Source organism: Protopterus annectens, chromosome 11.part0, assembly GCF_019279795.1.
Source record: "Protopterus annectens isolate FY-2018-M chromosome 11.part0, PAN1.0, whole genome shotgun sequence".
Taxonomy (NCBI): Eukaryota; Metazoa; Chordata; order Ceratodontiformes; family Protopteridae; genus Protopterus; species Protopterus annectens.
The window spans coordinates 926,705,126-926,726,688 of NC_056745.1; the positions used below are offsets into that span (position 1 = coordinate 926,705,126).

The 21,563-nt window shown below is 44.4% G+C and overlaps 1 protein-coding gene across 3 annotated transcripts in view; it reads right to left on the bottom strand.

Annotated features, from left to right (window-relative positions):
• The window catches only part of PHTF2 (putative homeodomain transcription factor 2), a 1,638,259-nt gene that overhangs the window by 812,317 nt on the left and 804,379 nt on the right, over nucleotides 1–21,563 (bottom strand). For all 3 annotated transcript variants that reach the window (XM_044088321.1, XM_044088320.1, XM_044088322.1), the window contains exon 8: nucleotides 13,307–13,499. In XM_044088321.1, coding sequence (XP_043944256.1) covers nucleotides 13,307–13,499 — 193 coding nt within the window. The remainder of the gene's footprint in view (nucleotides 1–13,306; nucleotides 13,500–21,563) is intronic.

Below are 21,563 nucleotides of genomic sequence, written 5' to 3' on the forward strand. Positions count from 1 at the left end.
TAAAAAAGAGACAGTTTTCCTCCGAGAGGGCCATCCAGGTGAAGGGGTCCTGTAGCCCAACCGAGTCATTGAGTTTGCTTTCTTTGAGATTGGGATCTGTCTTCTCCCCTTCTAGGTGAAGAAGCAGTCCATTCTCTAGATCTGTAAGAGGCCTGACCTTGACCACGACCTCTGGAGCGTCTATATCTTCCCCTTTGAGGCCTGTCAGACGTGGGAAAGGACCAATTTTTAGAGGGCCAATTCCTGGAAAATCTAGGAGGCTGAACTTGCAAGAAATCTTTTACAGTCTGCATAGATTTTGCCTTTTCTTCCATCTTTTTAATAACTTCCTCAGCCTTAGATCCAAAAAGAACATCATGTTGAACAGGGGCATCTAATAACTTAGCCTTAACCTGTTCAGGTAAACTTTGTTCACGAAGCCAGGCATGTCTCCTGATAACAGTACCAGAGGCTGCAGCCCTGCAAGAAGCATCCAAAGCATCAAAACCACAATGTAAACTATGTTTGTTCACTTGTTCAGTAGCATGTAAGACATCCTGAAGTTCCTTATCCTCTGCACATGCAGGAAGGGAAGCAAGCTTTTGCTTTAAAACAGACTAAAGAAATTGCTGATACTTAAACATATGAAACTGGCAATTTAAAGCCCTTACAGCCAGGGTAGCAGAAGTATATACCTTTTTTCCCCACCTGTCTAAAGCACGAGAATCCTTCTCAGAGGGAATAGGATTTTTAGAAGTAGCAACCTTAGCAGCCTTAGAGCCCTGAGAAATAGTTTCAGGATCCAGAAGGGTTCTTAAATAAGAATAAATGAGAGTCAGGAACCCTATAAAATCTATCAGGCTTAGAAGGAGCAGGAGGCATGGAATCAGGATTCAAATTAGCCTCAGAAAAAGCATCATCTACAATGTGCAAAACAGGAGGGATAGCTAAAGGCCTATGCTGAGGAAGAAGAAGAAATTCTCTAAGCCTCTTCTTGGAAGCAGAATACTCCTGTCCTTCCCAATGAAAATGTTCCCTCATCTCATGCAAGGTTTCCCCAAAAGAGAAATCTTCAGGCGGAGAGGCAGAGGGTAAGGAGTCCTCAGCATCCGAATCCTCATAAGGAGGAAAAGAATAGTCCTGATCTGAGGAAGAGACAGAAGATACAGAAGCCTGGTCAGAGGAATCCAGAGGAACATCCTGTCGAGGCCTTTTCTCTGGAGGGGGGTGAGAACCCCTAATCATTGTAAGCAAATCTTCAGCCATCTTTAATAATTGCTTCTGTGTCCTGGGAGTAGATTCAGAAGCAGCTTGAACAGGAACTTTAGACTTAACGGGAGTCTTTGTCTTTGCCTTTGAAATAGTGATGTGAGTAATCCTGAAAACCCCCTCAGAAGCCGGTACCCGCACAGCGGTTCCGGACCCATCTGAGAGAGCGACGTCCGAAGGTCCTGCAGCAGTTAAAATAGTAGGCCTTGATGGCTCCCCATGGGAGTCCGTATCGGCCATCGGTTCAGAAGTGGCGGACGACAGGGGCTGCAAAAGCGCCTCACTGACGACAGCCGAACCGGACGCTGCCTCCAGCTGCAACGAGTCCTGTTTGGACCTCGGAGGCCTGTCTTTGTCTTTGCGCTTCTTTTGAATTCCGGTAGTGTCGGACGACATTCTATAATTGAAGCGTCTGCCAAAATAATTTAGAGCCCTATCGTACCTGCTTGATAGTACGAGAGTTGAACCTGGCACAGAACCGACAACAAGAAACGTCGTGGTCAGGGCCTAAGCAAGGTAGACAGTAAGAGTGGAAATCTTTATGAGGTATTTGTTTCCCACACGTTATACAATTATTAACTTTTTCTGACATCGGAGGAACAAGAAAAAGATTCCCCAACGGGGTACTTAGCTTTGAGAAGAGAAGTAAGAACTTCGGACCGACAACAACAAAATACGCTGTTTGAAAATCGCCAACCAACGACTTGCGAGCTGCTTTCCACCGCACGGCAAGAAAGACTGGAGAAGATGGCGTCGGCTGAGAGCTATGTACCAGAGCGTACTGACGTCAGGGTACTAGCTTGTACAGCCGACGCCGGACCCAGACTTTGGGATTCTGGCCGACCTCGGGCTGCCTGCCGGCAGGAGCACCCTGCAGTTATGACTGCAACAGTGAAACACGAAGAACATCTGTGGAAGTGGATGTAGTGCGCCCTCTTCTAAGTTGTAGCATCTTTTCTGGACCTTTATAATCTGCCTAGTCTCTCACTTAAAATGATTCATTACATTTCATATTGTCTGTTCAACAGAAGCTTCTTCCATAAGAGAGACAAGAAAAAGGTAATCTTCATCATCACAAGGGACTTAGCCAGGAGGATGGATATGAGAGGATTATCAGAAACAGAAGCCTCTTCAACTTTAATGAAAGATGAATCCACAGCAACCTTGAGTGGGAGAGAAGACTAGGAAGAAACGGATGCAAGCTTCAGAGCCAAAAAGGCCTTGATCAAGCCTTGAGAAAAGTCCAGCCATTCCTTCTCCCTAGAAGTTACATCCCGAGTGTTTTGGCATGACACCTACCTGAACCAAACATGGTGCTTCAGATCCCTGATGTACTTCAATAAGTTTACCTACGATCTCTTCCCTAACTAGTATTTGGGAAATTCCCTCTTAGCCCTCGAGTTGGAGTCTCTGGCCTAGTACTTTTAAGATTTTATCTTAAACTGCAGAGATACAGCTGGGGAAGCAAGATCTGCCATACTGGAGTGGGTCAAGCTTTTCAGACATTGGGTCTCCAGAAAAACATTGAGTGAGAAAGTACAGTTGTGTACACTTAACATAAATGTAGATGTTAGAGTGTATTCACTGTTGCAGTCATTACATTTGGGTAATCTGCTGGCAAGTAGCCCTCAGTCGGCCTGAATTCCAAAGTCTTGGGTCCTGAATCGGTTGCTGTGTTCTCTTCCATGACGTCAGGTCGTCAGGGGTATAAAACATGCAGCCGACACCATTTTCTTTAGTTTTTCTTGCCCCAGATGTCAGGTGCCCCCAAAAAGGTAGCCAATTTATATATATATATAATTATACATGCAGCAATATAAACTTTACCTTCATCTACAAGCAAATACACCACATAGGATGCAGAAGATAGATAAGGAAAGATAAATTTCAGAATGACAGGGGGATGGTGGGAGGGTAACCTGGACTGCAACAGTGAATACACTCGAACATCTACATTTATGGTAAGTGTACACAAATGTACTATGTTCTTCATGTTTCACTGCTGCAGTCATCACATCTGGGTAGATTCCCAAAGCTAAGGCTGGGAAGAGGAATTTAGATAGCATTAGGACCAGCAATAAGGCCCTGCAAGACTGCAGTGGCAAATCCAGTTCTGGATTTAGAGAAAATTGGCAGATGGTAATGCTTGGTGTTAGGTTAGGTTCTAACTTATGTTGTAATTTGCTGGAATTTCACCTTTACAGAAGGGATGACAACACATTGTTTTGCATTAAGTTTGAGTCCGTGGCTTTGGCAGAAATCAATTGTCTGTGTAAGCCCTTTTTGTAGTACAGTGACATTGTTTTGGGTTTCAATGATTGCACCCAGTTTGCAGTCATCAGCAAACTTGGTAAGCCGCAGGCTATCTATTTTTGCCTGAACTTCTGAGAAATAGATTCCAGACAGAAGTGGAACCAGCACAGATCCTTACGTAACACCACTAGTAACAAGTCTGCGGGTAGAGGTGGAATCCCCTACCTGACTGTATGCGTTCTGTCAGTAAGCCAGTTTGCTACTCATCTAATGACATATGGGTTTATCCCCAGATGGGTGACTTTACTGATGATGCCCAAGTGAAGGATAGTGTCAAAGGCCTTGGCTAAGTCAAGATAGGCAGTATGTACTGTTCTGCCTTCATCCAAAGCTTTGGTGACATTTTTGAAGAAGTCCACCAAGCATGATCTGCTCTTAACGAAACCAAACTGGGTTGGGTCAAGAGTTTCAAGGTCTCCTATATCCTTGTTGATTAGGTCCATGAAGATTCTTTCCATGGTCTTACAGATAAGGCTGGTTAGGCTTAGGGGTCTATAAATTCCTGGGTCGGTTGAAGGACCCCCTTTGTGCAAATGGATCACAGTTGCAGTTTTCCATTCGGGTGGGACAGAGCCAGTACTTACACTGTGGCTGAAGAGAGTACCCAACAGTTCCACAAGCTCCTGTTTTAAACCATCCCCAGCCTGGGATGTTGTCCATTCCCACAGAGGCTGTGTTTTTGGATGTGGAGAGGGTGGCTATGACCTGCTCATTGGAGATGCTAGGTACAGGACAGGTAAACAGGTATATTTTGGGGTATGATTGGTAGGGACAATGGAGTGAAGTTTTTGCTGAACCTGTCTGCTAGCAGGTTGGCAGTTTTCACAGGTTCTGCATGAGTGGTACCGTCCACTACTAGGTTGGCGCACATCTGAGCCTTCCCTTTAAATTTTGGACATAGTTATAGAATGCCTTGATTTCATAATTAGCTTTGGAGGGCTTAACAAGATGTCTAATTTGCTTACTCAAACTGTGGAGGGTGACTTTCCTCTGTTGAAACCTTTTCTTCTTGGTCTTAGTCAGCAATTTGTTACTCTTGTTGTATAACCTATTTATGCTGGATGTCCACCAGGGTAGTTTGTTTATTTCATGAGGATCCTAATTTAATCCATTCAGGTACGGTTGTGCCTACACACTTGTATAGGTGTCTATACAAGGCATTAGTGTACTATTCAGTATAAGAGACTGCTGTCAGTGGTGAGCAGAGGTTTGAAATTATTTATGCCATCGTTTAGAAGGCTATAGTTTGCTTTGGAGAAATGTTTATACCTTTTTCCTCCGGGAGGGGGGGGGGGGTCCTACTGTAATTGTTACTTCAAACAAAGCAGACTGTGATCTGACCTTACCAGGGAGACCCCACATATGTGGTGGTGCAGTGATCTCCCATGTTGGTGAGCACTAGGTCAAGGATATTTGAGCCCCTTGTGCAGGCGCCAACTATATGTTCCAGACTATTTGTGCTAAAGTCCAGGAAATCTTAGGGTGAGCGTGTTAGTGCTTGCATATGTAATGTTGCACAATCGATGGAAGGATAAGTTAAAAGTCATCTATGACTAGGGTGTTTAGCTGTACTGTTCGGTGACTAAAGTAGGTCCAGGTAGGCAGTGTGGTTTACATGGTTCATAATGGGGGACCTCTACCTAACAATGATGTGGAGGGGGGGAGGTCTTTTCTACAATTACCTGGACTTGAAGTAGCAGTAGGGAGTCATACTGTTTAACCAGTCTTGAGGTGTATTTGTCCTTGATGAAGATGGATACACCTCCCACTCCGGCTCTTTCACATTTGTTTTGTGGTATGAACGTGTGGAAGGCACTATAGCCTTGTAAAGCCGGGTACTCTCTGTAGCCTTGAACCATATTTCTGATACTGCACAGACATCTGTGTCTTCCAAAGTAAGGAGTGTGACTGCAGAGTCTGATTTAGACTCCTACAGCGGATATAAAAAGAGTACACACCCCTGTTAAAATGCCAGGTTTTTGTGATATAGAAAAATGAGACCACAATAAATCATTTCAAAACTTTTCCCACCTTTAATGTGACCTATAACCTGTACAATTCAATTGAAAAACAAACAAATCTGTTGGGGGAGAAAAAATAAAAAAAAGTACAATAAGCTGGTTGAATAAGTGTACACACCCATAAATTAATACTTTGTTTAAGCACCTTTTGATTTAATTACAGCATTCAATCTTCTTGGGTAGGAGTCTATCAAGCATGGCACATCTTGACCTGGCAATTATTTGCCCACTCTTCCTTGCAAAAGCATTCCAAATCTGTCAAATTGTGAGGGCATCTCTTGTGCACAGCCCTCTTCAGGTCAACCAACAGATTTTCTATTGGATTTGGGCCTGGGCTCCAGCTGGGCCATTCCAAAACTTTAATTTTCTTCTGGTGAAGCCATTCTTTTGTTGATTTGGATATATGCTTGGGGTCATTGTCATGTTGAAAGGTGAAATTCCTCTTCATCTTCAGCTTTCTAGAAGACGCCTGAAGGTTTTGGGCCAGAAGTGACTGGTATTTGAAACTGTTCATAATTCCCTCCACCTTGACTAAAGCCCCAGTTCCAGCTGAAGAAAAGGAAAGTACAGTTTTGTACCTACCATAAATGTAGATGTCCGAACTGGATAGCATCTGCAGTCATAACAACTGGGTTGTCCTGTCGTCAGGCAGACCTTCAGTCGGCCGGATTCCAAAGTCCGGGTCCGGCTTCTGCTGATGTCGCACTTCACCCGACGTCATCTCTGTTGGTCTTCGGGTATAAAGGCATCAGCCGACGCCATTTTCCTCAGTGTTTCTTGCCCCAGATGCCAGTAGCCCTCTTGCAGGCTAAAATTTGGATAAATGCCAATGTTTCCAAAAAGATAGAGGTAAACACAAAAATAAGCATGTATGTACATATATACAAACAAATACACCAAAAAAGACTCCCCCCACCAGCTAGCTATTAGGAGTGTAAACACCCTAGGAGTACCACAGAGGGGAAGGAGGGAGGGTAATCCTGACTGCAGATGCTATCCAGTTCGGACATCTACATTTATGGTAGGTACAAAACTGTACTATGTCCTTCATGGATGCATCTGCAGTCATAACAACTGGGTAGAATACCATAGCCAACTAGGGGAGGAGGAAAAAACTAGATTATGGTGTGTTTAGGATCCCTTGCAGTACAGCAGTGGCAAACCCTGCTCGGGATCTGGAATATAGAGGCAAATTATAATGCTTGGCAAATGTATGCACGGAGGTCCAAGTAGCCGCCTCAATAATGTCTTTGGTTGCCACTCCTCGTAAGAAGGCTGTGGTAGTGGCTGTTGCCCTTGTAGAATGAGGTCTTATGTTCTGTGGAATTGGTTTTCCATGGAAGGAGTAACAGAATCGTATGCAATTTCCTATCCATTTGGAGATTGTCTGTTTGGAAATAGCTTTTCCTTCCCTTCCTGTTGCATAGGCTACAAAAAGCTGGTCAGTTTTTCTGCTACTTTTTGTTCTGTCCAAGTAGTAGCGTAGCTGTCTATGTACATCCAAGGTATGCAGTATTCTTTCCCCTCTGTTTTGTGGGTTGGGAAAGAAGGTAGGTAGGTGGATTGCCTGGTTTAAAGACACTCTGGATACCACCTTAGGCATAAATGTAGGATTAGTCCTCATGGACACTCTATCTTGGTGGAAGATTAGGAAGGGTTGTACTGCCATTAGGGCCTGAAGTTCAGAAACCCTCCTGGCTGAGGTTATTGCCAGTAGGAAGGCCGTTTTCCACGATAGATGCTGTAGGTCTGCTGTTGCTGCTGGTTCAAAGGGTGATAGTGTCAACTTTTCTAGCACAAAGTTCAAGTCCCAAGCTGGCAATGGTGGTTTCCTTGGAGGTTTTACATTCCTGATTCCTCTGAGGAACTGCCTGAGTAAAGGGTGTGAAAAAACAGGTGGATCAAAGCTGTATTCTGCTGATATAGCTGATGCATGTATCTTGATGGAGGAGTAGGACAGGCCTGAATGTAGAAGTTCGACCAGATACTCCAGAATGTTAGGCATATCTATGTTTGACACATCTTTTCCTCTTTCAGTACTCCAAATGACAAACCTTTTCCATTTTCCTGCATAGTTCCTTCTTGTTGAAGGTCTGCGGGCTTCAAGAATAATGTCTTTAACTCTTTGGGAAAGTTCTGGGTTAGCTGCTGCTATGTGATGTTCCATGCAGTCAGTTGCAACGTTTTTAGGTTTGGATGCATGATGCTGTAGTTGTTCTGAGTTAACATCAAAGGCATCAGGGGTATTGGCCACACATTGTTCCGAGACATGCTCCTCAGCAGTGGGTACCAGTGTTGTCTTGGCCAGTTTGGAGCTATCAGGATTATCCTTGGAAGTTCTTCCTTGATTTTTAGTAATACCTTGTGTATCAAGGGAACAGGTGGGAATGCATATGCTGTTAGGCCTTTCCAGCTGAAGGAGAGCGAATCCACTTTCCATGCTAGTGGGTGGAATGTCCTTGTGCAGAATTTTTTGAGCTGGTGATTGAGAGGGGAAGCGAATAGATCTATCTGAGGCATTCCCCATTTCTTTGAGATGGTCTTGAAGATGTCCGGGTGTAGCATCCATTCGTGGGCATCCGATGTGGTTCTGCTTAATATGTCTGCTAGAGTATTTTCTTTTCCCGCTACAAATATTGCCTGTAACTGGATGTTCTAGCTGAGTCCCAGGTTCCTCAGCTCCACAGTCATTCTGCTTAGGGGGTATGAATGAGTGCCTCCCTGTTTGTTGATGTACCACATGACTGTGGTGTTGTCTGTCCTTATCATCAACTGGCCCTCTTTGAGAAATGGTCTGAACTTTTGGATTGCCAGTTTTACTGCCAGCATTTCTTTTAGGTTGATGTGCAGGTGAAGTTGATCCCAAGCGTCCACAATGCGTGCACGCATTTGTCCAGCATGTGGGCCCCCCATCCTAAGTCTGAAGCGTCTGTTGTGATGGTCTGGCTTGCTTGACATCTGCGAAAGGGTAGTCCTGGGTTTGACTGGCATGCTTGAGCCCACCATAGGAACTCCTGTTTTAAGCATGGAATTAGTGGAATTTCTGTTTCTAGGCTGTGTCTGTGTTGGGACCATAAATTCTTTAGGTACCACTGTAGTTTTCTCATATGTAGTCTGGCAAGTGGGACCAAGATTATGCATGATGCCATGAAGCCCAAGGCCTGCAGTACTTTTCTTGCTGTTAGCTTGTTCTGTTTTGTTAGTGCCAAGAAGTAAAGAGGGAGTTCTTTTTGTTTTTCTGCAGTTAGGAATGCCATTTGTTTTACTGTGTCCAATTCCGCACCCAAGAATGTCCTTGTTTGGGATGGTATCAGCCTTGATTTTTGTAAATTGACTGTGTATCCCAGTGCTTGTAGCAAGTAAATGACCCTTTGTAAATCTGTTGTCAGCTTGCTTTTGTTGTCCCCTTGTAGCAGGCAGTCGTCCAGGTATGGGTAAATTTGAATTCCCTGTAGTCTGCAGTGGGCGATTACTGATGCCAGGCATTTTGTGAATACTCTGGGCAGTAGATAAGCCAAAGGGCAATGCTGAGAATTGATAATGCTCTGATCCTGCAAGAAATCTGAGGTATCTTCTGCAGATTGGTCGAATGGGGACGTGCAGGTATGCCTCCTTGAGATCTAGAGTTACCAGCCAACACTCCTTGCCCAGCATGGGAAGAAGTTGCTGTAGGGTCAGCATTTTGAATTTTGGGACAATGATGTATGTATTTAAGGTGGACAGGTCGAGAATAGGTCTCCAACTTTTTTCCTTTCTTGGAACTAGGAATAGTCTGGAGTAGAATCCCTTTCCTTGTTCTGTTGTTGGCACTCTTTCCACAGCTCTCATGTTTGCTAACAGCATTATCTGTTGTAGAGCCTCTGTTTCTTGATTTGGAGGTAGATTTGGCATTCCTCTTTTGACTGTTAAAGTGTGGAAGTGGAACCGGTAACCTTGATCTATGGTTTGTAAAATCCACTTGTCTTTTGTGATATAGTGCCAGTTCTTTGAAAATAAGGTTAATTTGCCGCCTAATGGAGCTGCTATTTGTTCCCTGGTAGGCGGATTTAGAGTTAAGTCACTGTGGTTGTGTTGTTGTAGTGGCAGTGGTTGTGTCTGTGCCTCTGTTGTTACCTTGCCACTGTCGTCCTCTGTAGGCACCTCCTCTGGATTGGTTTCTGCCTCTGGAACGTCTATTCCTGCCCCTTTGGGATCTTGTGGAGTCAGGAAAGGACCAATTTTTGGCAGGCCAGTTCCTGCTAAACCTTGGGGGTTGAACCTGCAGGAAATCTTTAACTGTTTGAACAGATTTTGCCTTTTCTTCCATTTTCTTCATTACCTGCTGGGCAGGTGTACCAAACAAGCTGGTCTTATCCATAGGAGCATCTAATAACTTAGCTTTAACATGATCCGGTAAAGCTTGTTCCTTTAGCCATGCATGCCTTCTTATCACTGTGCCAGTCATGGCTGATCTAAATGAAGCCTCCAGTGCATCATAGCCACATTTTAAGGAATGGTTACTAACCTGTTGTATGTTATTTACCATTTCTAATACATATTTCTTATCAATAGATTCATCAGAGGATAGCTTTTTTGTTAACTGATCAAGCATAAACTCTTGGTATTGTATCATGTGAAACTGACAGTTTAAAGCTCTAGCTGAGAGAGTAGCTGAGGTGTAGACCTTTTTTCCCCATCTGTCTAATGACCTGGCTTCCCTTTCAGAAGGAATAGGGTTTTTAGCTATGGTCGCGGCTGCTGCCCTGGGACCCTGGGATATAGTTTCGGGGTCTGCAAGTGGGGCCTTGTAAAGGTGGCGATGAGTGTCTGGTACCCTGTAAAATCTGTCTGGTTTGGCAGGGGCTGGAGGTAAAGAATCTGGAGCAGAGCAGACATCATTAAAGGCATCATCCACCACAGAGAGAACAGGAGGTATAGCTAAGGGCCTGTGCTGTGGAAGGTGCAGAAAGGTCCTAAGTCTTTTTCTGGAGTCTGAGAAATCCTGCTGCTGCCATTGGAACTGCTCTCGCATGGCATGTAAGGTTTCCCCAAAGGAGAATTCTTCTGGTGGGGAAGCAGCTGGAATGGATTCTTCAGCATCTGAATCTTCAAAATTGGAGAAAGGAGCCTCTGGCTGGTCTGTTATGTCTGATTCATCGGCAGAATCATCAGAGGACACAGGCTCGGGGGGCTCTGCCCTAGGTCTCTTCTCTGGGGGCTGAGAGGCCCTGTCTGGGTGAGATTGAGATCCCCTAATTAATGAAATTAAATCTTCTGCCAGAGTAAGCATTTGTGAAGTAGAAGAGGGCCTGGTTGTAGGGGGTTTAACAGGCACTGTTTTAGTAGTTTTGGCTGCTTTAGCCCTGGCAAAGGCCTTAATGGACATGGCTGCTGGAGGCCTAGCAGCACCACGTGCTGGGGTAGAGACATCCAAGGGAATGGTGTCTGATAAGTCAGTGGCAACCACCGTAGTGGATAAAATTTCTGAGGCCGATTCAAGAGAAGTAGCAGGGGCCTCAGTAGTAGTGATAGATTCAGCTGTACTTTGATCAGTTTTCTCGGTTTCGGCCGAAACAGAGACACTCGCGGTTTGCTTAACCATGGTTTCGGCCGAAACCGCGGACCGTGAGTGTCGGTCTTTATCTTTGCGTTTTTTAGCAGTTTGGGTAGTCGGAGGATCCGACGGCATAATATACGCAAAATCAGAACCGAAAAACTGTTCAGCAAACTCTGACCGACGCCTAAGCGTTCGTCGGTTGAATGAAGCACAGGCCGAACAGGCTGCTACGTCGTGGGCTGGGCCTAAACAAGGCAGACAATAAGAGTGGAAATCTTTATGAGGTATTTGTTTCCCACAGGTTAAACAATTATTAACTTTTTCTGACATCGGCTGAGGCAAGAAAGAGTCCCCAACGGGGTACTTAGCTTTAGAAGTCTTCGAAGTAGTATTCGGTAGAAGTAATCTCTGGATCTGACCGACCGGCACTTGCGAACAGCTTCTGCTTCGGGCGCCACGCGGCAAGAAAGACTGGGGAAAATGGCGTCGGCTGATGCCTTTATACCCGAAGACCAACAGAGATGACGTCGGGTGAAGTGCGACATCAGCCGAAGCCGGACCCGGACTTTGGAATCCGGCCGACTGAAGGGCTGCCTGACGACAGGACAACCCAGTTGTTATGACTGCAGATGCATCCATGAAGGACATCCCCAAAGCATGATACTGCCACCACCATGCTTCACTGTGGGGATGGTGTTCTTTTGGTGATGCGAAGTGTTGTTTTTGCGCAAAATGTACCTTTTCGAATTGTGGACAAAAAGTTCAACCTTGGTCTCAGCAGACCATAACACATTTTCCCACATGCTTTTGGATAATTTATGTATTGTTTTGCAAATTGTAGCCAGGCTTAGATGTTTTTCTGTGTAAGAAAAGGCTACCGTCTTGCAACCCTACCCTACAATCCAGACGCATGGAGAATACGGGAGATTGTCATATGTAGTACACAACCAGTACTTGCCGGAAATTCCTGCAGCTCCTTCAGTATTGCTGTAAGTCTCTTGGCAGCCTATCTGACCAGTTTTCGTCTTGGCTTTTCATCAGTTTTGGAGGGACGTCCAGTTCTTTGCAACATCACTGTTGTCCCATATTTTCTCCGCTGCGTTCCATGGTATATCCAATGCTGTATAAATTTTTTGTACCCTATTCCTGACTGATACCTTTCAACAATGAGATCCCTCTGATGCTTTGTAAGCTCTCTGTGAACCATGGCTTTTGCTGTAGCAGGCAACTGAGTAAATGTCAGTAAAATCCTACCAGGACAGCTGAACTTTATTTGGGGTTAATCAAAGTCTCTTTAATTGATGGCAGGTGTGCACCCAAGAAGACTGAATGCTGTAATTAAATCAAAAGGTGCTTCAACAAAGTATTAGTTTAAGGGTGTGCACACTTATGCAACCAGCTTATTGTACGTTTTTTATTTTTTATATTTTTTCCCCTAACAGATTTGTTTGTTTTTCAATTGAATTGTACAGGTTTTATGTCACATTAAAGGTGGGAAACGTTTTGAAATGATTTATTGTGGTCTCATTTTTTTTTATATCACAAAAACCTGGCATTTTAATAGGGGTGTGTAAACTTTTTATATCCACTGTAGCATTGAGTTTGTCTCTAGAAGATGTTTTTATGCTGGGAATTTTGTTCTTAAGACATTGCCTAAAAAGGTACTATAGGGGAGACAAGTACCTTAGCCAGTAACCAGAAGCCAAGAGGTGACAGGTGAAGACTATCCCTGACAAAGTAGGATGGTCTTGTGACCGAGGTTGTCCCAGGCTGTCAGATATTGCATCCACCTGGATCGACACCAGAAGCTAAGCCAATTGTTAAAGTTAATCATTTTTTGTTTGCAGTGAGGCATGAACAAACAGGAGTAAAGTCTTTTCATAGGCTTACCCTACCAATGAAACATTGCTCATCTAAGCAGTTAAAGAATCTATACTCTTTCCCTTCCTGCTCTAGAGACAAGGAGTATCGTGCATCACTGTTTATGGCTACTTGATTAGGGATAAGAAGCAAGGGCTAGTTGTTGATGTCCCCAAAACGGACAATAAATTGATAAGTCATTATTACAGGAATATCAGGAAATTAAAATATTGTGTTTTGCCCAGGCATGTTTGAAGGAGAGAGACTGCACTGATGCCTGCAAATTCACATTCAACAGTAGTAATTTTTCATTTACACATGTACTTACTTTCAGATGATTCTGCATGTTCCTTCCTGTCCCTGTACTCCAGCTGCCCTCTTCTGACCTCTGTGTTCCACATTGAAGATCATGAGTTTGGATCCCATCTTCACTACTTTTACTAGTCACTTTTCCATCAAGGGACACGTATCCATTGTCAGTCTCAGTTGACTTGTCTATCCATTTCTTCGACTTTTTAGCTCTGAAAAGTAAAACAGTAATTATGGGAAAAGTTTTAAATAATTAGCAGCTTATTTCATCAACTGGTATATTTCTGGGAGTATGTTAAAAACTCCTCAGTTCTAGCATACATAGCACAATGCAGTGTTTTTTTATACCTATAAAACTGCATTAGCTTTGAACTAATGTACTATTCCAAGCCAATTTAGAGATCAGAAAGTACAGTTGTGTACACTTACCATAAATGTAGATGTTAGAGTGTATTCACTGTTGCAGTCATTATATTTGGGTTATCTGCCTGCAGGTAGCCCTCAACTGGCCTGAATACCAGAGTCTTGGATTCCTGCGTCGGATGCTGTCTCTTCTTCCATGACGTCAGGTCGTCAGGGGGTATAAAACATGCAGCCGAAGCCATTACATCAGTTTTTCTTGCCCCAGATGTCAGGTGCCCCCATAATGGTAAGCAATTATATGTTATGTTACACCTCCAACAAAAAGCAAATACCCCAGAAAGCTCAAATACACCAAACAAGAACGAAGGTAGAGCCATGAGAAGTCAGAGGGCTTGAGGGAGGGTAACCAGGACTGCAATAGTGAATACATTTGAACATCTACATTTATGGTAAGTGTACACAATTGTATTATGCTCTCCGTGTTTCACTGTTGCAGTCATTACATTTGGATAGATTCCCAAAGCTAAGGAAGGGACGAGGAAGTTAGAGAGCATTAGGACCAGCAATGAAGCCCTGCAAGACTGGAGTGGCAAAACCAGCTCTGGATTTAGAAAAAATAGGCACGTGGTAATGCTTGGTGAAGGTATGAACAGAGCTCTGGGTAGCAGCTTCTAGGATGTCCTTGGTAGGGATCCCTCTGAGAAAGGCTGTAGAGGTAGATGCAGCCCTCTTGGAATGTGATCTTATCCCCTGTGGGGTAGGTTTTCCATAGTGCTTATAGCAGAAATTAATGCAATGGGCTATCCATTTACAAATGGTTTGCTTTGAAATCGCCTTCCCCCTCTGCCCCTGTAGCAAAGCCAACTAGCAGATGTTCATATTTTCTGAGTGGCTTAGTCCTGTCCAAAGAAAATCTAAGTTGTCTGTGCACGTCCAGAGAGTGCAGAATTCGTTCTCCTTTGTTTTGTGGATTAGGGAAAAAGGTAGGCAAATGAATAGACTGATTTAGGGCCACACTAGACACCACCTTGGGCATAAAGGAAGGACTGGTCCTGAGGGAAACCCTGTCTGCATGGAAGATAATGAAGGGCTCCACTGCCATGACGGCCTGTAATTCAGACACTCTTCTTGCTGAAGTGATGGCTAGAAGGAAGGCTGTTTTCCAAGAGAGGAATTTCAACTCTGTAGTTGTAGCTGGTTCAAATGGAGGGAGAGGGTGCTTTTCCAAAACAAAGTTAAGGTCCCAGGCTGGAGTAGTGGCTCACCTGGGGGGGGGCCTTAAATTTTTTGCCCCTCTGAGGAATTGCTTTAACAAGGGGTGAGAGAAGAGGGGAGGTTCAGTATTATAATGTGCTGAAATTGCAGAGGCATGAATTTTAATTGACAAGAAGGATAGGCCCTTGCAGAGCATTTCTGTTAAGTACTGAAGAATATGAGGTAAACTGGACACCGTGGTGCCCATCCCCTGGGTCTGGCTCCAGGAACAGTATATTTTCCACTTTTCAGCATAGGATTTTCTAGTACTAGGTCTCCCTGCTTCCAGAATGATCTCTAGCACCTGCTTACTGAGGGATGCTATTGGAGAGATCAAGGGATTAGCCAGGCTTCATGGTTCAGGGTTTGAAGCTGAGGGTGCAGAATCTGCCCCTCCTGCTGGGACAGCAGGGAAGGTGTCTGAGGTAGGTGCCATGGATCCAAAAGTATCATGCCTGTGCAAGAGGGGGTACCAGTGCTGGTGAGGCCAGTCTGGTGCAATAAGAAATGTCCTTGGTTTGTCTTGTTTGATCTTTAGTAGAACCTTCGAGAGGAGAGGCAGAGGGGGAAAGGCATAAACCAAGAAGCTTTCCCAGGTAAAGGACAAGGCATCCACTTTCCAGGCTTGACTGTGGGGAGTTCTTGTGCAGAATTTGTCCAACTGGTAGTTCCGGGGAAAGGCAAACAGGTCTATCTCTGGATTCCCCCATTTGTTCCTCAAGAGGTTGAATAGTTTTGGTTCCAGTTTCCATTCGTGTGGGTCCATGAGATTTCTGCTTAGGTCATCTGCCAGTGAATTTAGCTTGCCTGGAAGGAATTGAGCTTGCAGGTGCACTTGGTAGCTCAAGGCTGTGTTCCACAGAGCCATGGCTAGTCTGCAGAGAGGGTCGAATGGGTTCCCCCCGCTTGTTTATGTACCACATAACTGTGGTGTCTGTCTTTACCAATAATTGTCTTGGAAGGATGTGGTCCTTGAAGGCTGTCAGGGAATTCTGTACAGCTAATATTTCTTTTTGGATGATATGCAGGTGCATCTGACTTGGGTTCCATTTGCCCTGAATGCACCACCCTGCCAAGTGAGCCCCCCATGCATAGTCTGACGCGTCTGAAGTCAGGGTTTGGGTGGCAGGGGGTAGATTGAAAGGGAGCCCCTTGTAGAGGTGGCAGGCCTCTCCCCACCAAAGGAACTCTGTCTTTATAAAAGGAATGATAGAATCATTGATTCTAGGTCGTGAGAATGTTGACACCACAGGCTTTTTACATACCACTGAAGTTTCCTCTTTTGCAGTCTTGCATATGGAATTAGTAGAATGCCAAGAGGCCATGAACCCCAGGGCTTGCAGGATTTTCCTTGCAGATAGCTGGGTGTCTTTGTGGCCAGTAGTTTGAAGTAGGTTGTCAAATAAACTTGTTTCTCTGGCGTGACGTAAGCCACCTGGGAAGTTGTGTTCAAGCTTGCTCCCAGGAATACAATCTATTGGCAGGGTACTAGATTAAATTTCTCTTTGTTTATGGTGAACCCCAGTGAGGTTAGAAGTTTCTTTACAAATGCCAGATGTTTAAATAGTGTGTCCTGGCTTTCTGCCTGAATCAGACAATCGTCCAGGTATGGGTATATTTGAATATTTCTCTGCCTGCAAAATGCAATGGCTGGAGCTAGACACTTTGTGAATACCCTGGGCGCAGTAGACAAGCCAAAGGGAAGTGCAGAGAACTGAAATTGCATGGAGCCTGCTCTGAAGCGTAGGCATTTCCTGCAAGATTACCTTATTGGAATGTGCAGGTAAGCTTCCTTTAAGTTTAAGGGTGCCAACCAGGCATCTTTGCCTAGCATAGGAAGCAGCTGCTGAAGTGTTAGCATTTTGAATTTTGGGATTACCAAAAAGGTGTTTAGAATAGAGAGGTCCGGGATAGGACGCCAGGAGCGGTCTTTTCTGGGTACCAGGAAAAGTCTTGAGTAAAAACCTTGTCCCCTTTCTTCTGCTGGGACAGGATGACTAGCTCTGATACTTAGAAAAGAGAGAACCTGCTGTTGAGCCTCTGTCCACTGATTTGGGGGTAGGTCTGGCCAACTGTTTGGGGTTGGTAAGGTGTGGAAGTGGAATTTGCATCCTTGGAAAACTATATTTAAAACCCATTTGTCCTGGGTAATGAGTACCCAGTTTTTGCATGCAGGGCGAACATTCCTCCTAAGTGAGCAGGCAGTTGAGCAGGGCTTGGAAGGGTTAAGGTTAAGTCATTGTGACATTTATCCACAGGGGGGGTGTCTTACTACTTTTCAGCTTTGGAAGTAGGAGCCCCCCACTGCTTAGGACTGTGTGTAGCCTGAGACTGTAGCCTAGGTGGTCTGCTGTTCTTAGAAGGCCAATGTCTACTAAATCTGGGAGGCTGTACTTGCAGGAAATATTTAACAGTTTGCATAGATTTAGCTTTTTCCTCCATCTTTTTAAGGATGACTTCTGCTTTGTTGACAAACAGGCGGTCTTGGTTTAAAGGAGCACCCAGTAATTTAGCTTTAACATGATCTGGCAAGTTTTGCTCCTTAAGCCAAGCATGCCTTCTAAGTACAGACCCAGTGACAGCAGCCCTGCAAGATGCTTCTAAAGAATCAAAACCACATTGCAAAGTATGTTTACCAACTTATTCAGCAGAATGCATGAAATACTGTAATTCTTTTTGTTCAGCACAGTCAGGAATCAACATCATTTTCTGTTTAAGTAGTCCCATAATATGCTGCTGATACTTTAATATATGAAACTGGCAATTTAAGGCTCTAATGGCCAAAGTAGCAGAGGTGTATAACTTCTTAACCCATCAGACCAAGGCCCTGGAATCTCTATCAGAGGGATAGGGTTTTTGGCTGTAGTAGCCTTAATACATTTTGGTCCTTGGGAAATAGTCTCTGGATCCGCAGTAGGATTCTTGAAGAGGAACTTATGAGAGTCAGACACTCTAATGCCGGTCAGGTTTTCTGGGAGCTGGAGGTAAAGTGTCTAGGGCCAGGCTAGATAGCAAAAAGGCATTATTTACAATGCCCAGAACTGGAGGGATAGCTAAAGGCCTGGGTCGAGGGAGGAGTAAGAATCCCCAAAGCCTCATTTTGGAGTCAGAGTAATCCTGGCTTTCCCAGTAGAAATGCTCTCAGAGTGTACAAGGTTTCACCAAAAGAAAAATCTTCTGGAGGGGAAGCAGAGGGAATGGAATCCTCTGCATCAGAATCTTCATAGGTAGATAAGGGCAAATCCTGGTCATCAGAAGAAACAGAACAAAATCCTGATCTGAAGAATAAGAAGGAAAATCAGTTCTAGGTCTCAGAGGGGGAAGGCTGGCTTCCCCTAATTAAAGTAATAAGGTCTTCAGCCATTCTAAGCATTTTTTTTTTAGGCATATGGGCCTGACCATGCGGTTTGGACGTCGGTTTTCTAGGCGTGGGTAGAGTTTTAGGCCTTGATGAAGAAGATGGTGTTGGTTTGAAATGCAAGTCTGTAGGCCTGAATACACCCTCAGAAACCGGTGCCTGCACAGCAGCTCCGGACGCATCCAAGGTAGAGACATCCGCAGGTTCCATAGTGGAAGAAGCATCTCGTGGCATACTGGGCACAGAATCGGTCTCAGTAGAGGCCTGTGAATCTGAAGTAGTGGGTATCAGGGGCTGCGAAAGCGCCTCACTGAGTACCGGCGGACTGGCAACTAGCTTAACGGAAACGTTGGCAGCAGTTATGGACCTATGCGGTCTGTCTCTGCCTTTATTTTTTTTTTGGAATAACGGTAGTCGGATGGCTTACTGAAGCCATTTCTGGATAGTTAAACTGAGTACCAAAATAATTTGCTGAGAAAATAGACCGACGATGAATAGTATGAGGTTTGAATAAGGCACAAAACCGACAGCGAGGTATGTCATGGTCTGGGTCTACGCAAGGAATACAATACGAATGAAAATCTTTATGATTGCTTTCCACAAGAAATACAATTGATATCTTTTACTGACAGCAGTTTAGAGCAAGAAAAAGGTTCCCCAATGGTACTTAGCTTAGTTGAAGACTTCGGATCTGAAACTCGAAAAAGTACAGTTTTGTACCTACCATAAATGTAGATGTTCGAGGATCCACATTGCTGCAGTCCTAACCATTGGGGTAGTCCGCTGTCCAGTCGGCCCGAATACCAAAGTATATGGCTGACGTCGGTCAAGGCGCATTAGACTGACGTCAGGGTACTAATGCGCATGACCGACGTCATATCCTCAGTCTTTTCTTGCCCCAGATGTCAGAAGACCCTAAAAAGACAAGGCCCAATCCAAAACACCAAAAAGCCCTGCACCAAACTTATATACAATAGATATATACACATATACAATAATATATAGCAACTCACACCATCACCCCTAAACACAGAGGGGAAGGGGAGGTAAATTGGACTGCAGCAATGTGGATCCTCGAACATCTACATTTATGGTAGGTACAAAACTGTACTATGTTCTTCATTCCACATTGCTGCAGTCCTAACCATTGGGTAGAATCCCAAAGCAGAGGTAAGGGAGGCTGGCAAATCATAAGGAAGCAGGAGCTGTCAACATGCCTTGCAAAATAGCTGTGGCAAAACCAGCCCTAGATTTAGAGTAGAGAGGAAGGTGGTAATGCTTAGAGAAAGTATGCACTGAACTCCAAGTAGCTGCCTCCAAAATATCCTTAGTTGCCACCCCTTAGAAATGCTGTTGAAGTGGCAGTAGCCCTAGTGGAATGAGGCCTAATCCCAGCTGGAATCTCCTTGCCATGATGGGAATAACAAAATGAAATGCAAAACCCAATCCACTTAGAAATAGTTTGCTTAGACACAGGCTTGCCCTGAGAACTCAAAGCAAAAGAAACAAACAACTGCTGAGACTGCCTGAAATCCTTAGTCCTGCTTAAATAATAACGCTGCCTATGTACATCTAAAGTGTGCAAAATCTTTTCCCCTTTATTTTGGGGATCTGCATAGAAAGTAGGCAAATGAATAGTTTGGTTTAAAGCCACACTAGAAACCACCTTAGGCATAAAGGAAGGATTAGTACGTAATGATACCCTATCCTTATGGAAAATCAGAAAGGGCTCTACTGCCATAAGGGCCTGCAACTCAGAAACCCTTCTTGCAGAAGTAATAGCCAACAAAAAAGCAGTCTTCCATGACAAATATTTCAAATCAGCAGTACCCGCAGGCTCAAAAGGTTGTAGAGTAAGTTTTTCCAACACAAAATTGAGATCCCAAGCAGGAGTAGGAGCTCTACGTGGGGGTCTTATATTCTTTGCCCCTCTGAGAAACTGCTTGAACAAAGGATGCGAAAACAATGGTGGGTCACAATCATAGTGAGCTGAAATTGCTGCAGCATGAATCTTAATGGAAGAGAAGGACAAACCTTTGTCCAGTAACTCAGTAAGATATTGAAGAGCCACACTCAAATTAGGCTCAGAAATCTCCAAATTCCTTGCTGCACTCCAAAATAAAAATCTCTTCCATTTGTCTGCATACACTTTCCGTGTACTAGGTCTTCTAGCTTCCATAATCACATTTAAAACTTGTTGAGGAAGTTGAGACCGGCTGTCTCTCAAAACAGAATATGCCATGCTGTTAGATGAAGAGAGCGAAGCTTGACATTGAGCAGGTGGCCGTCTCTCTGAGACAACAGGTGTGGAATCAAGGGTAAAGGCCATGGAGGCTTCTTTACTAGACTCCTCAGTAATGGGTACCAGTGCTGCCGAGGCCAATCTGGAGCTATTAAAATCATCCTTGGCTTGTCTTGTCTGACCTTTAGAAGCACCTTTGGAAGAAGAGGCAGAGGTGGAAACGCATACACATGAAGATTTTTCCAACTGAAAGAAAGAGCATCCACTTTCCAAGCTGTGTGATGTAACCTCTTTGTGCAAAACTTTGGCAGCTGGTGGTTTAGTGGAGAAGCGAACAGATCTATGTCTGGAGTTCCCCAGGACACTGTCAACCTTTGAAATACATGAAGATCCAGTTTCCACTCGTGGGGATCCATGATTTGTCTGCTTAACACATCTGCTAAGGAGTTCTGTGCTCCGGCAGAAACCTTGCCTGAAGAGTTAGTTGCAAGCTGAGCGCAGTCTCCCATAAAATCATTGCTTGCCTGCACAATGGGTAAGAATGTGTTCCCCTTGTTTGTTGATGTACCACATGACAGTTGTGTTGTCTGTTAGAATCAACACCTGCCCTGGAAGAAGTAACTCCTTGAAAGCCATTAATGCAAATTGGACTGCTAACATCTCCTTCATGTTGATATGTAGATGCTGTAGTCTGGCAGGCCACTTGTCTTGTATCCACTTTCCATTTAGATGAGCTCCCAAGCAATGTCTGAGGCATCTGTCGTTAGAATCTGACTCGCCTCTGGCCGGGTCACAGAGAGTCCCTTGTTTAGGTGACATTCCTGAGCCCACCACAAAAATTCCTTTTGAATGCAAGGTATTATTTGAATGACAGTGTCCAAATCCTGGCAGTGCTGTGTCCATACATTTTGAGATACCATTGTAGCTTCCTCATATGCAGTTTGGCATTGAGAAGCACCAGAATACAAGATGCCATGAACCCTAAGGCTTGAAGGACTGTCCTTGCAGTCAGCCCGGACTGAAGAGATAGCTGATGGAAGTAACTGGAAAGATTCTTTT